Source organism: Bidens hawaiensis, unplaced genomic scaffold (assembly GCF_021521415.1).
Source record: "Bidens hawaiensis isolate Kalapana, Puna unplaced genomic scaffold, B.hawaiensis_p1.1 tig00011225_1, whole genome shotgun sequence".
Lineage (NCBI taxonomy): Eukaryota > Viridiplantae > Streptophyta > Magnoliopsida > Asterales > Asteraceae > Bidens > Bidens hawaiensis.
This window is the reverse complement of record NW_027491871.1, coordinates 300,288-317,943: the sequence shown is the minus strand read 5'-3', so window position 1 is coordinate 317,943 and position 17,656 is coordinate 300,288. Positions and strand designations below refer to the sequence as shown.

Sequence of the window (17,656 nt, the reverse complement as noted above, 5' to 3'; positions counted from 1 at the left end):
TGTGAATGAAAGCTTGTCGGTACGTGAACGATCTTCGGATATTGCACGTATAGATAAGGGAGGTATGTATATAATAGATGGATGTGTATGATAGATATATGTACAACATATGAGTATGTATGAATGATTAAAGAATGTGTATGTATGTTACGGGTATGTAAAGACAGAATGTACGAAGATGAAGAAGTAAGGGATCAGACCCTAATAATATCTGAGACAGAGAAGAAAGGGATCAGACCCTAATAATATCTGAGATAGAGAAGTAAAGAGGGATCGGACCCTAATAATATCTTAGATAGACAGGAAAGGGATCAGACCCTAATAATATCTGAAATAGACAAAGAAAAGAGAGATCAAACCCTAATAATATCTGAGATAGAAAATGAAGGGCTTAGACCCTAATAATATCTGAGATAGAAAGGACAGTAATTATATAATATGAAAGTGATAAGGTATGAATGTATGTATGAGTTATGTAATAAAAGTAAACTAGTAAAGTAATTATTATGTATCTTCGGATGCGTAATTGAAGGTAAGTAAATGTATTGTATGACGTATGATTAACTAAAACTCACTGAGGCGTAGCTGACTTTTAGTACGCACTCAGGTGAGTAGAATGAGACAGTTGGCTTGAGCGGGGGAACATATGGTAGAAGAATAAAAGTCTGGCATCTAGAGACTCAAGATGTTTTATGTTCAAACGTTGATTTTGAAAGACAAGATGTTTATTTAAGACATGTTTATGAATTAATATGTAATGTGTTATGAAAGTTTTATATTTCGCGTAAAGTTTTAATTAACTCTGATATTTAGAACTGTGTTTATGAGTAAATCCAACATCCAAAGTAGGGCACTGATAATGGGACCTTACAATTTAAAATAGTTTATGAGATTCACCTTTTAATCTTTGAATTTTGTTCCCTGCATTGACATGAAATTTTGACAACGGATTTTATTTTAGTATTTAAATTAGTTCAACATTCAAAAGACTTAATTATTTGCATTCTTGCTATCTTGGATTCTTCACAGTATTTAGATATAACTCGAGTAAACCAACAATAATAAATAATATAAGTCTCAATTTGATATTAATCATATTAGCTCGTTGCCTATTAAAATCCTTAAATTCCAAATATGAGCCAAATAAGAGTACTATTCAACAAAAAAAACCTAGCTCAAAGTGCTTAAAAGTGTGGAAACTATTTATATAATAATATGTATATTTTAGAGCACATCTGTAATTTTTTTACGTTACTTACACTTACGTATTACATATATGTAAAAAAAATTCAAAAAAATTGTTATGTTGAATTATTTCGAGTTCTTAAAACTAAAAGTTGTTCTCAAAAGAAATCAATCATATATATATATATATATAGGGATTGTTTATAATAAAAAGAAATAGTTTTCTAGGAATAATAAAAATAAATCTAAACCATTGGATCTAGGATCCAGTAGTTGAGATTGGTAGTTTTCAAAATATTAAATAGTTTCTAGGATAAAAGATTTAGGCTACATAGTTCTCTAAATAGGCTCATATAGTTTCCAAACTCTAAATTTTATGTCCTTTCTACTCTTCATACAAAACTATGTATTTTTATTTTAACAATTTTCTATATATATATATATATATATATGATCAGGATCATGTGAGAATTATTTAAAAATTGAGAATCATGAGAACCATTTTAGAACACATAAAACCCAAAAATAAAAAAATCATAAAACAAAAAAACACAAAAATGAAAACGTAAAAAAACCAAAATTCTTATTTATCATCCCGGTTTCATTAAAAAACATCTCGGTTTAGCTAAACTATACATATATGTATAATATGTACATATATGTACATACACGTTTTTTTTACACGCATATGTACAATTTAAGGTAAATGATAATAGGGCTGTGCAACGTTTCAGAACCGCGAGAACCGAACCGGAACCGGTACCGAAAATGACTAAAAATTAGAACCGGATGATATTATAGTAAACCGGTTCGGTTCCGAAACCGGTAAAGTCGGTTCTCGCTAATCGGTTCTAGCCAGAACTGTTTCCGTTGTATATTTTTCGAATATATTGTGCAAACTTTGCAAATTACAAAACAAGTTTATGTAATTGTATGTCTTCTTTTACGGTAAAATTAATTTAGATTACAACATGAATATCCGCTATATTTTTTATTAAAATCTAATTGTTGAAGTTATATAAATCATTAGCAATTATAGATTAATGGAAATGCATATCATTTTATATTAAATTACCTTAATAGCTTAAATCAATATTATCATGGTTGTTAGGTCTTGAATGCAACGAAAGAAGATTTAAATTAAATAATGATTGAATGGATGGGGGTTAATAAGCTACTCTATAAAAAATGGGTATTGGTAAATTTAGTTAAAACGTTTTCAATATTCTGGTTCTTCGGTTCCAAATCTGAAACTGCCAGTTTTACCCGTAACCGAACCGCAAACCGTTTAATGCAAGTTCTGAGAACCGAGAACCGTAATGTAACGCAAGTTAGCGGTTCGGTTCCGTTTCCGCGGTTCTAGCGGTTCCGAACCATTTTTTGCTCACCCCTAAATGATAATGTACATATGTGTACATTGTAACTAGAGATTAAATGAAATAATACACATGTGTATAATACGAAGTTTTTTTCTAATGAAACCGGGATGAAATATAAGAATTTTGATTTTTTAATTTTTAAAAGTTTTTGGTTTTTTTTTTGTTTTATAATTTTTAAAATACTTTTTAGAGGTTTTTTTAGTGTTTCAAAATGGTTCTCGAATTTCTTAATTTTTAGATGGTTCTCTTAGGATCCTTACCATACATACATATGTGTGTGTGTATGTGTGTGTGTGTGTGAGAGAGAGAGAGAGAGAGAGAGAGAGGATCCTAAGATAATTTTTTGAAATTAAGAATTTTAAGAACCATTTTAGACCACAGAAAAAAAAACCCTTTAAGAAAATTAAAAAAATATTATAAAACAAAAAATCGAAATCTTTAAAAAGTACAAAAACCAAAAAATTTTATTTTCCATCCCGATTTCATAAAAAAATAAAAACTAATTATACACATACGTTTAGTTTTATTTAATCTCGATTTACATAATGTACACACATGTACATTACCATTTATCTTAATTGTACATATGTGTATAAAGAATAACTTGTATAAAATTAAAAAATACGTATTATACATATATGTATGATTTTGGCTAAACCAATATTTTTTTATTTTAATATGAAACTGGGTCGAAAATAAAAATTTTTGGTTTTTTTATTTTCGCGTTTTTTTATGTATATATTTTTTATTTTCATAAAAGGAACTTTTTGTGGTCCCAAATGGATCTCAATTTCAAAATGATTCTCACATTATCATATATATATATATATATACATGGGAAGGATATTTTGAGAACTTGATGAGTTTTTAGAATTTTAAGAACTCAATATGGACCACACATCTAATTAAATGAGTATTGAATATGTGGCTGAGAATAAATCTGATTAAAAACTAATGAGGAGAGAGAATAAAGATTTTTGAATATTACACAAGTTTAAATGTTAGTTACACATGTGTAATAAGTCGATTCGGTTTGTAAAAAATACTGTAATTTTTTACATTACTTACACTTACGTATTACATATGTGTAAAAAAATTCAGAAAAAAATGTTACGTTGAGTTCTTCCGAGTTCTTAAAACTTAAAGAGGTTCTCAAAAGAAATCAATCTTATATATATATTGGGCTATATCACTATCACACTTCTAAAACAAAAATCAACCATTTGCTTACTAGCCGCCACATGATACAAATCGCTTCCATTTTGTAGAATCTTCACAACACATAGCCTAAATGATCAAATTTAATTTACTTATTTTAAAGTTAACTAGTTGGTTAGGTTGAAACAAATAGAAAAAAAAAGGCATAGATCCACTCTTACATATATGAGACATGAGCAAATGAGTTAGTATAGTTGACTTAACTAGTTAGCGGTAATATATGTACGTATATAATCCATTTTAGATCCGAAACTAGTTTTTAACTTGAATCCAAACTGTTTTAGAACCTGGTTTCAACCCAATCCAAATTGTAGGGTTGTAATCGATTTAATCCCTCTGTTGGGACCGTTAAACCCGACTCGAACTCCTTATAACCCGATTTTAAAAGTTAATCAGTTTGGAATAGAACCGATTCTTTTTCCTTCATAAACCAGTTTCAACCCAAATCGGTTTGAGCCAAAACTCGATGTTGACCAGGTTTGACCGCAGTTAAATTGGTTTGAGCATAAAAACCTATTCGCGCACCTCTATTAATGGACTCATCACCGGGTAAACACTTTAATACAGTAATCCTTTAGGCCATTTTCCTTATGAATAAAATGTAAACACGACAAGCCCAAATTAAAATCTTTCATAGAAATACCAATTTGCAAGAGGCTTCTTTGATCTTTCCTTCGTTTTAAACTGTAACAATCCAATTCAGTGGAATTTACATATTTAAAAAAAAACAAAAAAAACAAAAAAAAAAAGAGCGTGTTATCACTGGAACACTCTTTAAGTAGTCATTGCTTCACAGTGAGAACGTTATTGAATCTAACTCATTGTATAACTTATCAATTGTCAAAATAATAAACTCTATGTTGAAACATCACGTAGTGACATTGGAGTACAAATTAAAAAGGATGCAATAGTCGTAGGCCACCAATGTCGATGAGCAAACCGTTGAACACGAGAAGGAAGGTGGTAGAAGATTCGGTTGTAAATTTACAGATAATTAGAGATGGCAATGTTGTTCTCTTTTACTTATACGATGAGTTTTTACACACTTATATATAGAGTCACGCAAACTGCATTTTACCTGATCCTGTTGATTAGCATGATATTGGTGGGATGTTTACCGGTATCAGGTTCTCACGTTCGCGCAAAACACATATTTAAACTTGGATTATAAGTATGAACTATTTACATTCTAGTTTTTCATCGTTAACTAATATCAATAAAGATTAGCCAACAATAATATTATCAAATTTGAATAATTACAGTCTAAATCAAGAATATAAATAATGATATAACTTATCAAACAATCCAAATTAGACTTTAATTTCTAACCTTTATTTCAATTTCAATACAATCTAATGGAAAAGCTTGAGGCAAACTCCTGTTGAAGAACATGTACTGGTTGTAATCACATGAGAGAAAGTATCCACAAGCTGCCCTGCAAGTGAAGCTGGATCATCCATTAAAGTATCTACAAACACTTTGACTACTCTAACCTCTTGTTGACTTGCCCTCAAACTATACCAAGTGAGAAACTTCTTCCTGAAACCGGTATCTATATGTCCTTCACACTCTAACCGTCGGATCACTTTCACATAGTACCCAAAATCCTGACCGTCTGAATGGTCCGATCCATCTTGTTCATCCTCAGACCGGTTATCAAGATTCGATTTTGAAGCTGTTTTTCGAGTCTTTCTTGCCAAGGTTGAACCTTTTTCACTTTCCGCCTTGCAGGGGGTCATCGGTAATTTAGCAAAAGTAGAGGGGGCAAAAGGGTAAAGATCTTTTTCACTAGATTCACCATTTCTTGACATGTTCTTGATGATGTCAACAACTTCAGTGTTTGCAGCCACTTCTTTGTCCTTCTGCTTACTAACAATATTACTTTGTTCATCTTCAACTGAGGGTGGGGTTGAAAGGCTGCTAGAATCGGTTATCGGGCTTTTCTCGTTATCATTGCACGTGTGAAACGTCATTTCTTTGCTTCCTAATTCGTGTGTGTTCTCAAAGTGAACGGCTTTCAGAACATATTGTGTTGATGGAGTTAGACCCGTGAGTAAGAAGTTGGTGCCCGTTTGTGCAAACAATGAACAAGTCGGTTTTGTAGGGTAATCTTTATCTTCGGCTTTCCGATGCCACATTATATATCTATGTGTGTTTATGTTATCGGTATAAGGTTGATCTTGAGAACCCAAAATCACTGAAATTGATGTAGGTGAGACGTTTTCGAATTTGATGATTCGGGACAAGATTGTGGAACCTGCATTGTTTTAGATCATCAAGGTTAGAACTTGCAATTGTGGAAAATTCTTTTTAGCACTAAAACTGAAAATAGTTTCTTTAATAAATGATCCTAAGCCCAAGCCCAGGCTTCACTTATCAAGCTCGAGCTGACTTGTGGCCTAAACAAGCCAATTATTTATATAACTTTCATTTAGTATATTGACTATATATTTATATACTAATTGATAAGATAACTAAATACTATATATTATGTTGCATATAACTTCTCTTATGTTTTTGTCTTCAAAAGTCAAGTTAAACGACCTCGGCTTGAGCTTAGTTCACATGATGAGCCTGAGCTCTCGTAAGTTAAACGAGTCGAGCTCTCGAATGTTATTTTTTTCTATTATGTTTTTGTCTTAGTTCCCGTAATTTAAGCGAGTTCTCGTAAGCTGAAATTTGGTCCCTTTAGCCAGTTTGCCTTCAAAAGTCAAGTTTGTTTCTTAAGAACTGAGACAAAAACATAAGATCAAATGAACATGAATTTAATATTTTAGAACTCCAAGATCAAACAAAATAATTCCATATCATTTTTGAAGACGAAGAAAGTTGTTTTGACCTCAAAAGTCAAACTCTGTTTCTTGTGGAATGGCGGTAAAAGGAGAGAAAATATACCATTGACCGTCGGGTTGGACAGAACTGAATCGACAGCTTCAACTGCATAAGCACATAACTTTTGAACCTCTTGTCCTGAAGACAGCCTGTTGACTATACCCCTGGCCCGTTTGACCGGCAAACCAGTCAGCAGGCCCACATCTGCTTCGAGTTTCTCCATTGCCTCATTTACAATGTCATGAAGTTTTTGGTATTGTAAAGTCCCTGCCAACAACTTTTGGCTTAAATATATGCGATAACATAAAATATCAACCCGCCTAGTGTCCCTTGCTACTGTCATCTGTTTTCTCCAACACCTGTAGTTTAAGGTCCACTAAAAAGTAGTTAACATGCATTAAACAGAATGTAACAGAACATACCTGAATCACAATCGTACCAAAAACTAAACTCGTGTGGCAACTAGGAGTGTGAATTTCTCACACGAGTTCTGTCCAACCCGAAACTAAAAATAGATAAAAACATAAAAAAAAGACTTACTCAAGTAATTCATTCACTTCACCACATGATACACAATAAAAGCTTCCATCAAGTCCTCTATTCTCCCCATCTTTCAAAATCCCAGGTTTTTCATGTTTTATCGCGCATTCAACATGGCAAGACATCCCACAAGCATCCGAACCGCAAGTCAACCATAAACTCGGATCCTTATTATCATCATATTGATAACAGACACAACACGAACACCTTTTACAAAACACCCCATCTTTAACCAACTTAGCTCTACAAGCCGAGTTCTTACAAAACACAACATTATTATCACAATTACGGTCTATTGCAACGTTTAGACGATTAGGATGATCAGATTTCCTGCGTCTTTTGTCACATCTTTGATGACCACTTTCGGATGATTCAAGATTCATCAAAATATCATCTTGTGACCTTTTTTTGGATACTATTTTTAGAAGTTGTTCGATGACTTTCAGCTTTGATAATCCAGTGTACTTTCTTTCTTTTCCCATTTCAGCACAAAGAATTTGAAGAATTTCTTGACGGCTCCATGATTGTAGGAGCTCGGGTGAACCCTGAGACCATTCGGACACTTCGTATACAAGCTCTCTTTTTTCTTCCATGCTCAATTTGCTACACTTTGATGGATCAAGTACAAAGCCTTAACATAAATAAAGAATATGTTAAAAAAGATGGAGTTTAAGATTATTATAGAGTTGAACAAAAATGAATCTTTTTTACTAAAGCATGAATCTTTTTTTACAAAGATTCATCAATGACAGTTGATATATTGATTGCAAATATCCAAAAATTCAAAAGGTCACTGCACAAAAAGAAGCCAAGTGAACTTGTGAGCTACTCGTAGCTAATTAGCTCCCTGAAAGCTAGAATTGTGCCAATTTCGAGTAGCTCATGAGCCGAGCTAGAGTCCGGGCAGGTTCTAAGAAAGCAAAAAAGGTTTTGGTTTGAAAGCGAAAAAATTTTAGGCCCTAAGTAAAAGGAGTAGTTTGTTGGGTGCAAACAAATTAATTTTTATATGGGTTTAGGGTAGGCATGTTCAAAACGGTTTGGGACTAGGAACCGGAACCGGTTCCTAACCGGTTCCTATATTCAAAACCCCCTTTTAAACCGGTTCCAGGCTCGAACCGGTTCTCCCACCCTCGGACCCCTAACCTATCTAACCGGTTCTTACCGGTTCCTAACCCGGTTCCTGTACCGTAACTGGTTCCAACCAGTTACAGTGTAAAAATTTTTTTTTTTTCTTTTTTCGTTTGCGATTTGGATTCTAAATCAAGTATATTTTAATCACCATCGTTGATAAAATACCATCGATGCATAACAATATCGCTTTATGTATGTGCTTAGATGAGTTATGGAGTGTCTACGCATGTTTAAACTTCACGCATTGATAAAGAAAACCCTTACGCATTACATAAGAAAACTAGTGGACACTAAATACCTGGATACACAAATAAAGGAGCAGTACGAGCCTCGTCCGTATAACGTATACGTTAACTTGTTAGTTGGACATATGATTTGTTTAAATCATACATGAATGAGAGGAGCCGGTTAGGAACCGGTTCCGGATGGTTCGGTTCCAGAACCGGTTCCGGTTCCTACCCGCCCCCACTCAGAAATGCAAGAACCGGTCACGGATCATCGGGTTGAATCAGATAGGGTCCGGTTCCTACAAAAAACGGGTAGGAACCGGTTCGGGTCCGGTTCGGGTCCACCGGCTCGGTTCCAGGAACCGGTTTCGTTGAACATCTCTAGTTTAGGGTGTGTTTGGGGTTGCTTATTTAAGTGAAAAAAGACTTATTAACTTATGAGTTTTTTTAAAAGAAGTTTATAAAAAAATGTTTGGATTAGCTTATGTGTTGTGAAAAACCAAATTAACTAAAAAGGACACTCTTTTTTTAAAATGAGTGCAATGGGTTTTGAGGGTTAGAGGGGTGTAATATGTAAATCAAACTCATTAAGTTAATTAGTTACATCTAACTTTTCAAAACCTCTTTATTTTGTCTTCTCCTAAGTTAAAATTCATAAGCCCTTATGGTTTGCCAAACACCTTATACACCTTATTAACTTTTCAAAAAGTTTGTAAGTTATAATTTGGTGAAAATAAGAAATCCCAAACACCCCTCTTACTTGGTTATAATATGGTTGTGTAAAAAACTTTTGTATAAAAAAGTAGTATTAAACATGTCTCAAATGATACTAGAACCGTAACTTTTTGGTTTGGAGTAATACCTCTTGCCACTAGAGACCAAGCTAGTGGTTATGTAATTGAGTTTAAAACATTAGATATACATATTTTATATAATAAAAATAAATATAGTTTTTTAAAAAATCACGCCTAGCGAGGTGTCAGGCATGTGGCCGTCAACCATCCTGCCACCCCTAAGGGCCGGCCCTAGCTAGAGCTTGGAAAACTATGCATAATAATATGAATGTTATTATATATACAGTTTTAATTAAAAATATGTTTATAATTAATTAAAAATGTATATAAATTGATTAATTAGTAATAAGCGATCCTAGTTAGATCTTGGAAAAACTACTCATAAGCCAAGCTGAGCTTTAAGAATAAAGCTCAAAACAAGCGAAGCTAAACTAGCTCTCATAAATTAAACAAGTTCATGCTCGACTTGTCTCGTTTATACCCCTAATGTTAATTTATATAAACCCCAAATAAGAAGCCAATAAGCTTATGGGTACAAAGATATCTATATAACCGAACAAACTTCCAGCTTTAACATTGGGAGTGTTTTAAAAGCAATTACTGCGATTTAAATAATCAAATTCAGATAACAGGTTGACAACTATATTTCCATCCATAATAATAATCAATATTTTATTCAAGCCACTTCTTGCATGTGTCTTCAAATCTAAATATAATTATAATAAGTAAAAAAAAACAATCAAATCTTTATTATCATAACATAGAACATGTTCAATAACAATCAATACCCATAAGAATAAAAAGATAAAATTTAGTACTGAAATTGATTGATTGATTACCTTGGAAAGAGAGAGAATCCATGATGCTGGTCAAGAACAGCAACCCATCACAGCATTAGCAAACAAAGGAGAATGATAGAGAGATTATTAATGAAAAGTATGAAGAAATTAGTGATGAGGTAATGGAAGTTTTGCTGCAAATAGGAAGGAATCCATGAAATGGGTCCTGGTGGTATATATGTTATTTAGCACCCAATGCAAGATTGCAAGGTGAGATAGTTATATATGTAATATTATATACGCATGCCACTCTGGTTGTTGGTTAGTTAGTTGGTAGTGGCTATGTTCAATCCCTAACATAAGACGTTAGTTTAGAAAACTTGTGTAATTTACAAGTAGTGTAACCATTATGAACACCAATATGAACCTCTTGTCTTGTTACATTTTTCTTTATAACTTTTTATTCAAAATAAACTATCCTAAAATTTTAAATGTTTATTAATACATTAATACTTTGTTAGAAAAAATTACATCATAAAAAAGAGAATTTTGTTTAATTTAATTTGAATATGATATTGTTATAGTTTTCTTTTGTATATACATCTATGTACGTTGAAAAAAGCTTATCTATTCTGAACATGAGTTAATGATGTAATATGTACAAATTAACAGATCATGTAACTATAGAGTAAAATGATGTATGCATATACACAAATTAACAAATTGTGCATACTAAGAGAAAAACAATAATGTAAGCATATGAGCAATTTAACACATATAACCAGAAAAAAAAAGGATTATTTTGAACATGGTTTGATAATGTGTGTATATATATATATACACACAAATTTACAAATTATATAACCAGAAAGATAAATGATAACATACAAATTAACAACACTCATAATAGTTACTTCAATTTATGTAAATGAGTTCTCAGTAGTATATAAAGTAGTTGTAAGAGGTTGTGGGTGTATAACAGAGAAAATGTTGCCGTTAATGAGTAAATTTAGAGAAACATTGTTCACACTTTATAATTTTTTATATATTTTTAAAGGGAAAATTCCGAAAATATACCTACTTTGGAAAGATATTATATTTTTGCTCCCTAAACTTTAGAATTCCAAAAATGCTCTCTCTAACTCATCTTTGACCATGTGTTAGAAAGTCTAACATGTCTTTGACAACGTGTTAAACTAACACTTCGTCAAATATGTGTAAGACTTCCTATCACATGGTCAAAGATGAGTTGGGCCTCAAAACATATGGTTAACAACGTGTTAACATCCAAACAAATAGTCAACGACACATTAACCTTTTGTTTGTATTTTTTAATTATATATTACTATAACTAATTTTACTTAGATTTGGTTTTTCTTTTATAATTATATATATATATATATATATATATATATTATTTCGAATATACCGACGAGATATGCTTATTTTTATCAATGAACCAACATAAACTTCCTCCGACTCGAATCGTGTTAAATTAATATCGAAATGTTCAATAAAATTTGACCCCGCACGGTTTTAAATAAAATTTATGTCAATATGTTGATAAAAATAAGCATGTCTAGTCGGTATATTTAAAATAACATAAATATTTACATATTAAAAGTTATAAAGAAAAACCTAAGATAAGTGATTTAGTTATAGGGGGTGTTTGGGTGAGCTTTTAAAACTTGCTTATTTGCTATTTGTTTGTTGAAAAGCAAAAGTGTTTGGTAAAGCAACCCCAAAAGCTTCAAAATGGAGCTTTTCAAAAATTGTTTTTTCTTTTCAAAAAGAAAATTATAAGCTCACCCAAACACCCCAATAGTAATATAATATTAAAAAAACAAACAAAAGGCTAACATGTTTTTTGACTATGTGTTTGAATGCTAACACGTCGTTGATCATGTGTTTTGAGGACTAACTCATATTTGACCATGTGTTAGGAAGTCTAACACGTTGCCGACGACGTGTTAGATAACACGTCGTCGACAACGTGTTAGGCGTCCTAACACATGATCAAAAATGAGTAAAATTGATACACTTTTGGAATTCTAAAGTTTGAAGAATAAAAATAAAATATGTTTTCAAAGTAGGTCAAAGGAAATTTGATGATCTTTATTGTAATTATAGATACACAAATGGGGTATCTGTTCTAATGCTAACAAATTATATAACTACTAGCTGAGTGCTCTCGTGATGCTGCAGTTTTTATACGCAAACATAACATCGAACGCGTAACAGGTATCAACACGTGCATAATCTTGCAATGGAACGACGGTAACCCAATGATGGTATGTGCACAACGCGATATCGAACTTGTAACCAGTGTCGGTAAGTGCATCACACAATGTCATCCGCGTAACAGTTGCCTGAACGCGTGTAACAAGTGGCGAAAATCAAGAAACAAAGCTTAAATATGTAGTAGTTTTAAATAAATCATTTTTTAACCAACCTGTTTTGATTCAAATCATGCTCCGACTCATCACTGTTCTAAATCAAAACGTTCTTACCTGACCCCTTTCGATCTAAACCCTCCTGACCCGACCCGGACCAAATTAACTGTTTTTTTGTATCAACCCGTTTCCACCCTAATACGGTATTATACAAGACCATATCCGCCCTATTTGGAACCATTTCCGTTCTAACACATAATTTCGTAACTTGTTAGTTTCTTAAATTAAAAAGTATATAGCAATACCATACTCAAATTAAGAAGAATAAAATGCTCGGTTTATGGTGTATTTTGTTGTTAAAAAATATTAACGTGTGATAAATTTATGGCCGTTAAAAAGTCGTGGGTTAGTTGATTTAGAATAAGGGGTAAATGTGTAACTGTATTATAAATTAACAAAAAATAGTTAAAGTTGAAGGACTAATTTTTAAACCAAGTAGGTAACCATTTAACCAATCTTACATCATATGGCCAAATACCATATTACCCCTAAATTTTCAAATTTTAATGCATTGTTGATTGTACATTAGGCATTTAATATTGCACATCTTAAGAATTAAGAGGTCCTTACCATTCTCTTTGGATATAGACTAGTCAAGTGCCCGCGCTATGCAGCGGAGTACGTGCGCAAACACGATGACGATGCGTTCGTAACTCGAAATTGGACGCGTAGCACGTGCAAAGCCAGTACGTGTGTAACTGACAGTTGAACACGCATAACCGGCAGATGCATGTTACATGCATTAAATATGCTTAACCGACATCATGTGTGTAACTCACGTTGATTACTTGTGCATCACGAGGTGTTGGGCGCTTACCTAGGTTGGGTAATGCTCGTTACGTGGTGTTGGACACATGTTTATCGGGTATGGTACGTGTAAACAATGTCATCACGGAACTTATGCCTAAAATGTACAACAATTTCAAATAAATCGATTTTCAAACCAACCCGTTTTGACCCGAAACCCATCTGGACCAGACACCGTTTTAACTCGAAACCCATTTCGACCCGATACCCTTTTGACATGACCCTTTCGACCTGAACCCATCCCGACCCGAACCAAATTAACCAGCTTTTGATTTGACATGTTCCAACTCTAATTCATTTTGACCCATGATTCGAACCGCCCAACCTGACCCATTGCCATTACAAACCGGTAATCACGTATATGTTAATTTTTTAAAATTAATAAACTCTAACAATATAATACTCAAATTAAAGAGAATAAAATGTTCGTTTTTATAGAATAAATTTCTTAAAAAAATTTTAACATGTGAAAAAGTGATGAATGTTTAAAAGTTGTGGAGGTAGTTTGTTTTAAATAAGGTGTAGATGTGTAATTATTCTATAAATTAACAAAAAATTATTAAAGTTAGAGGACTAAAATTGAAACTATTATGTAAGAAATTAAAGTAACCATGCATGTTGTGCTATAAAGACAACATTACCCGTAAAATTTCTTAAATTTATGCATATCATGTTGTACAATAAGCAACAAGTTAGGTACCTCTTAAAATTTAAGATGTCTATAACTTATGTTTTATATATAATACAGATATACATAATAGGCTGTAAACGAGCTGAGTCGAGTTGAGCCAAAGTGTGCTCGAGCTCGAGCTCGAGCTCGAACTTAATCGAGCTGGCTCGAGCTCGGCTCGTTTTCTTTATCGAGCTGAAAAATCGAGCTCGAGCTCGGCTCGTATAAAGCTCGAGCCGAGCTCGAGCTCGTCGAGCCGGACTCTTTTAATTTTATAATTTTTTTGTTTTTTATTTATTATTTATTTATTTTGTATTTTACAAATTTTGATATATAAAATACAAAAAATATAATTTTAACATATATATTATATAAAATTTATAAACTAGAGAAATTATAAATTTATTTGTTTTATTTTCGTTATTCTTTTATAAGGTTTTACGTATCGAGTGACATAATATATGTATAACTTTTATTTATTTATTTCTTGGTATGATATTATTATATATAATATTAAAATCTAGGGTTTAATCTAAACGAGCCGAGCGAACGAGTCGAGCCAAGACCGAGCCACGAGCCGAGCTGACCCTGGCTCGAGCTCAGCTCGTTTAAAAATCGAGCCGAGTCGAGTCGAGCTCATTTAAAATCGAGCTTTTTCAAGCCAAGCTTTTTTCGAGCTATTTTCAACGAGTCACGAGCCGTGGGCTTTTTGAACAGCCTTAATACATAAAGAGAAAATGATAATCTATATGTTTATATAAATCAATAAATTAGTTACTGGAGAGAGAAAATGAGAGATAATGTAGTTAAATGATTAATTTGCGTGAGAAAATTGTTAATCCTTACCGTTATATTTTTTTGGAATATTGGATTTTTATAATCCCTATTGAATTATATTAGCCGATAATAATCCCTATTCATTTTATCGCCACTGGCGATCCCAAATTCAAAAAAGTTGGCCCTCAATGGTCCTCCGTTAAATATGACTTAACGACGTTATAGTTTTTATTGAATTTCAAACCAATGTTTTAGGGCTTTTGATCTTTAGGAGGATACGAGTTGATTGGTGTAAAACTTAGTTTAAACAATGCTTCAAAATGACGAAGCAATGCTTCAATTCGGGTTTTTGAACTTACAATTAACCAAAATCAAGTCGTTTAGATAATTGTTTGGAGCTATGTTTTATATCATTCGACTCGTATCTTCCTTCCGGTTAATAGCCCTAAAAAGTTAGTTTGAAATTCGGAAAAAAGTATAACGCCGTTAAGTCCTTTTTTAACGGGGGACCATTGGGGGGCAATTTTTTTGAATTTGGGACCGTCAGTGACGATAAATGAATAGGGATTATTATCGGCCAATACCATTTAATAGGGATTATTAAAATCCAATATTCCTAGTTTTTTATTTATTTATCTTTTTAATTCCTTAGAAAAAAAAAAGGAAATGAGTTGTCTGGTTGGTTCTCAATTTCTTATGGTTCTCTTAGATTCTTAGAAGTCACAAACGCACACGTACTAGAGAGGTGCTCTCTCAATATAAACATTGGTAATCATAAAAACATGTTACATTTTTTTAAATAAAAAAAAAATCTATAGCAATGTAATAATCAAAATATAGAACACGTTTTTTTTTGTATCTTTTTGAGAAAAATATTAACATTGAAAAAGTTATTATTGTTAAAAATCATGAAGGGAGTTGGTTTAAAAATAAACAATATGTTTAAATAGATTATATCTTTGTTGTAATTACTTAAATTTTTAATTATGCAAGATTATATCTTTGTTCTACTCAACTTCCTTGATTATTACAATCCTAATCACATATACTAACAAAATATCGGTATTTTAATTTATAGAAAAATTAAAAATGGTATTGTTGTGAGGGTTGGTCGCACTTTTGTATCATCATCATTTTTACCCTTCGCTAACCCAAGAATCCACGGTATACGTTAGTCAACCACAACCTCCAGCTACTCCCCTTTCGTTAATGACTGTATCCATTTGAAATCACCGCCATCCCATCTTCGAGTTGCTTGAAACTCGTCGATGAGAGAAAACCCAAGTCATACATCTGGTGAATTTTCATTAGGGTGGGGTGGGGGAGGGATAAGGTTATAATGTGTATGGGTAAATTGAAAATTAATAAAAAAAAATGACTTTTGTTTAATGAAAAGGTTATAATGTGTTACAACGTTTCAACTAATTTTTTTTTTCTAATTATGGCAATTAAAGGACACGACTAGCCAATGGCCTATAGTTAAAGGACACAAAGTGTAATTTACTCTGATTACATTCTCACCTGTAGTCTCATATCAAAGGGCTTGTAGTCTATTGATAGTGATGTTTCTCTTCAAGTGGTTGAAGGTCTTAGTCATATGATGGTCAAATGAGTGTATTTAGCTGCAATCAAACTAAAGCGTACACTAGAAAAGAAATGGCTTAGGCTTCGAAAGGCGTCGACTACCTTCTTACTGATAGCACAGCTACGTGCTGGCACTCAATTAGTAGCGCTGGCACGTCACTTGACTCCCCGGCTGAAGCATTAGTCGGTGTATGAGTTAGCTATTCTAAACAAAACCTAACCTCATACCCGGTAAATATTCATAAACTCATTATCTATTGGGCTTTTAGATTTTTCGGCAAGGATGAGGGAAATCAATATGTGTCTATGCTAAACTTACTCGTGTAGATTTTAATATTTGAAACTAAGCTATGTAAAATGTGTGGGCATGGTCAAAATGGATTACTAACCGATGTGAATTCAGGTAAAAGCGACTTCCAACAAAAGTGGGTTTGTCTTTAAATATGTGATGACTGTTTACCCGTTTAATTTGACTTGCCTTAGTGATAACTAGTGACAGCAATGGTGAAGGTAGGGGGATAAGCAAATTCGGTACCGATACTGAAATTAGTACCGATTTGGTACCGTCGGTACCGAATCAGTACCAAAGTTTTGAGTTTCGGGATCGGTACGGTACCGGTACCGTCGGTATCGGAATTTCTCGAATTTTTATCTTCAATACCGGTACCAAACCGAATATTTCGATACCGATATAAAATATTTGTAATTTTCGAGATCAGGATTTTTAGTACCAGTACCGGTCAGTAATGGACGAATAGTATCATATCCATCTTATCCCTAGGCCAGGGAAGGTTGTGTGCGAACCACAAGATATAGCAACCCAAATTTTGGTATAATTGTTATTTTATGGAACTTATTAATGCTTATTTCATACGTGGAATATTGAGTTACTAGTTTTTATTCCCCTATTACGGGGTTGTTTTATATTGTTTGTTATAATATTTTTTTTTTGAATTATATTTCTTTTATTGTATGAAAGTTAATATTAAACTTATGGTTTGATGATAAATTGTTTCACAAATAAATGAGATGTTATAACCCGGTTTCAAAAGCTATATGGTTTTGATGAGACCCAAGACCCGCTTATTTTTTACTATAAAATTGGTTTTTTAATTATATATAATATTTATGAAAGTTAATAATATACTTATGGTTTGATGAGAGCCAAGACCCGTTTGTTTTTTTACTATAAAATTGGTTTTTTAATTTAAATAATATATATATCTTTTTTAAAATAAATAAGATATTAATTTTTAGTATATTCTATTTTATAGGATTTT

The 17,656-nt window shown here is 32.5% G+C and overlaps 1 protein-coding gene across 1 annotated transcript; it reads right to left on the bottom strand.

Annotated features, from left to right (window-relative positions):
- Positions 1–5,101: 5,101 nt before the first annotated feature.
- LOC143537509 (VIN3-like protein 2) lies at positions 5,102–10,167 on the bottom strand. The gene is made up of 4 exons (XM_077031263.1): positions 10,146–10,167; positions 7,155–7,785; positions 6,636–6,973; positions 5,102–6,039 (listed from the first exon to the last, which is right to left on the bottom strand). The coding sequence occupies exons 1-4, from the start codon at positions 10,165–10,167 to the stop codon at positions 5,135–5,137; spliced, it is 1,896 nt and encodes a 631-aa protein (XP_076887378.1). The 3' UTR covers positions 5,102–5,134.
- Between the last annotated feature and the right edge of the window lie 7,489 nt (positions 10,168–17,656).

What these genes read in the sequence shown, in the direction of transcription:
- LOC143537509 (XM_077031263.1), bottom strand. Translation starts at nt 10,167, where the DNA reads ATGGATTCTCTCTCTTTCCAAG. An exon ending in GAAGTGAATGAATTACTTGA is followed by an intron (nt 6,974 to 7,154) that starts GTAAGTCTTTTT and finishes CTTAAACTACAG; the next exon opens with GTGTTGGAGAAAACAGATGA. An exon ending in GCCATTCCACAAGAAACAGA is followed by an intron (nt 6,040 to 6,635) that starts GTTTGACTTTTG and finishes AAAACAATGCAG; the next exon opens with GTTCCACAATCTTGTCCCGA.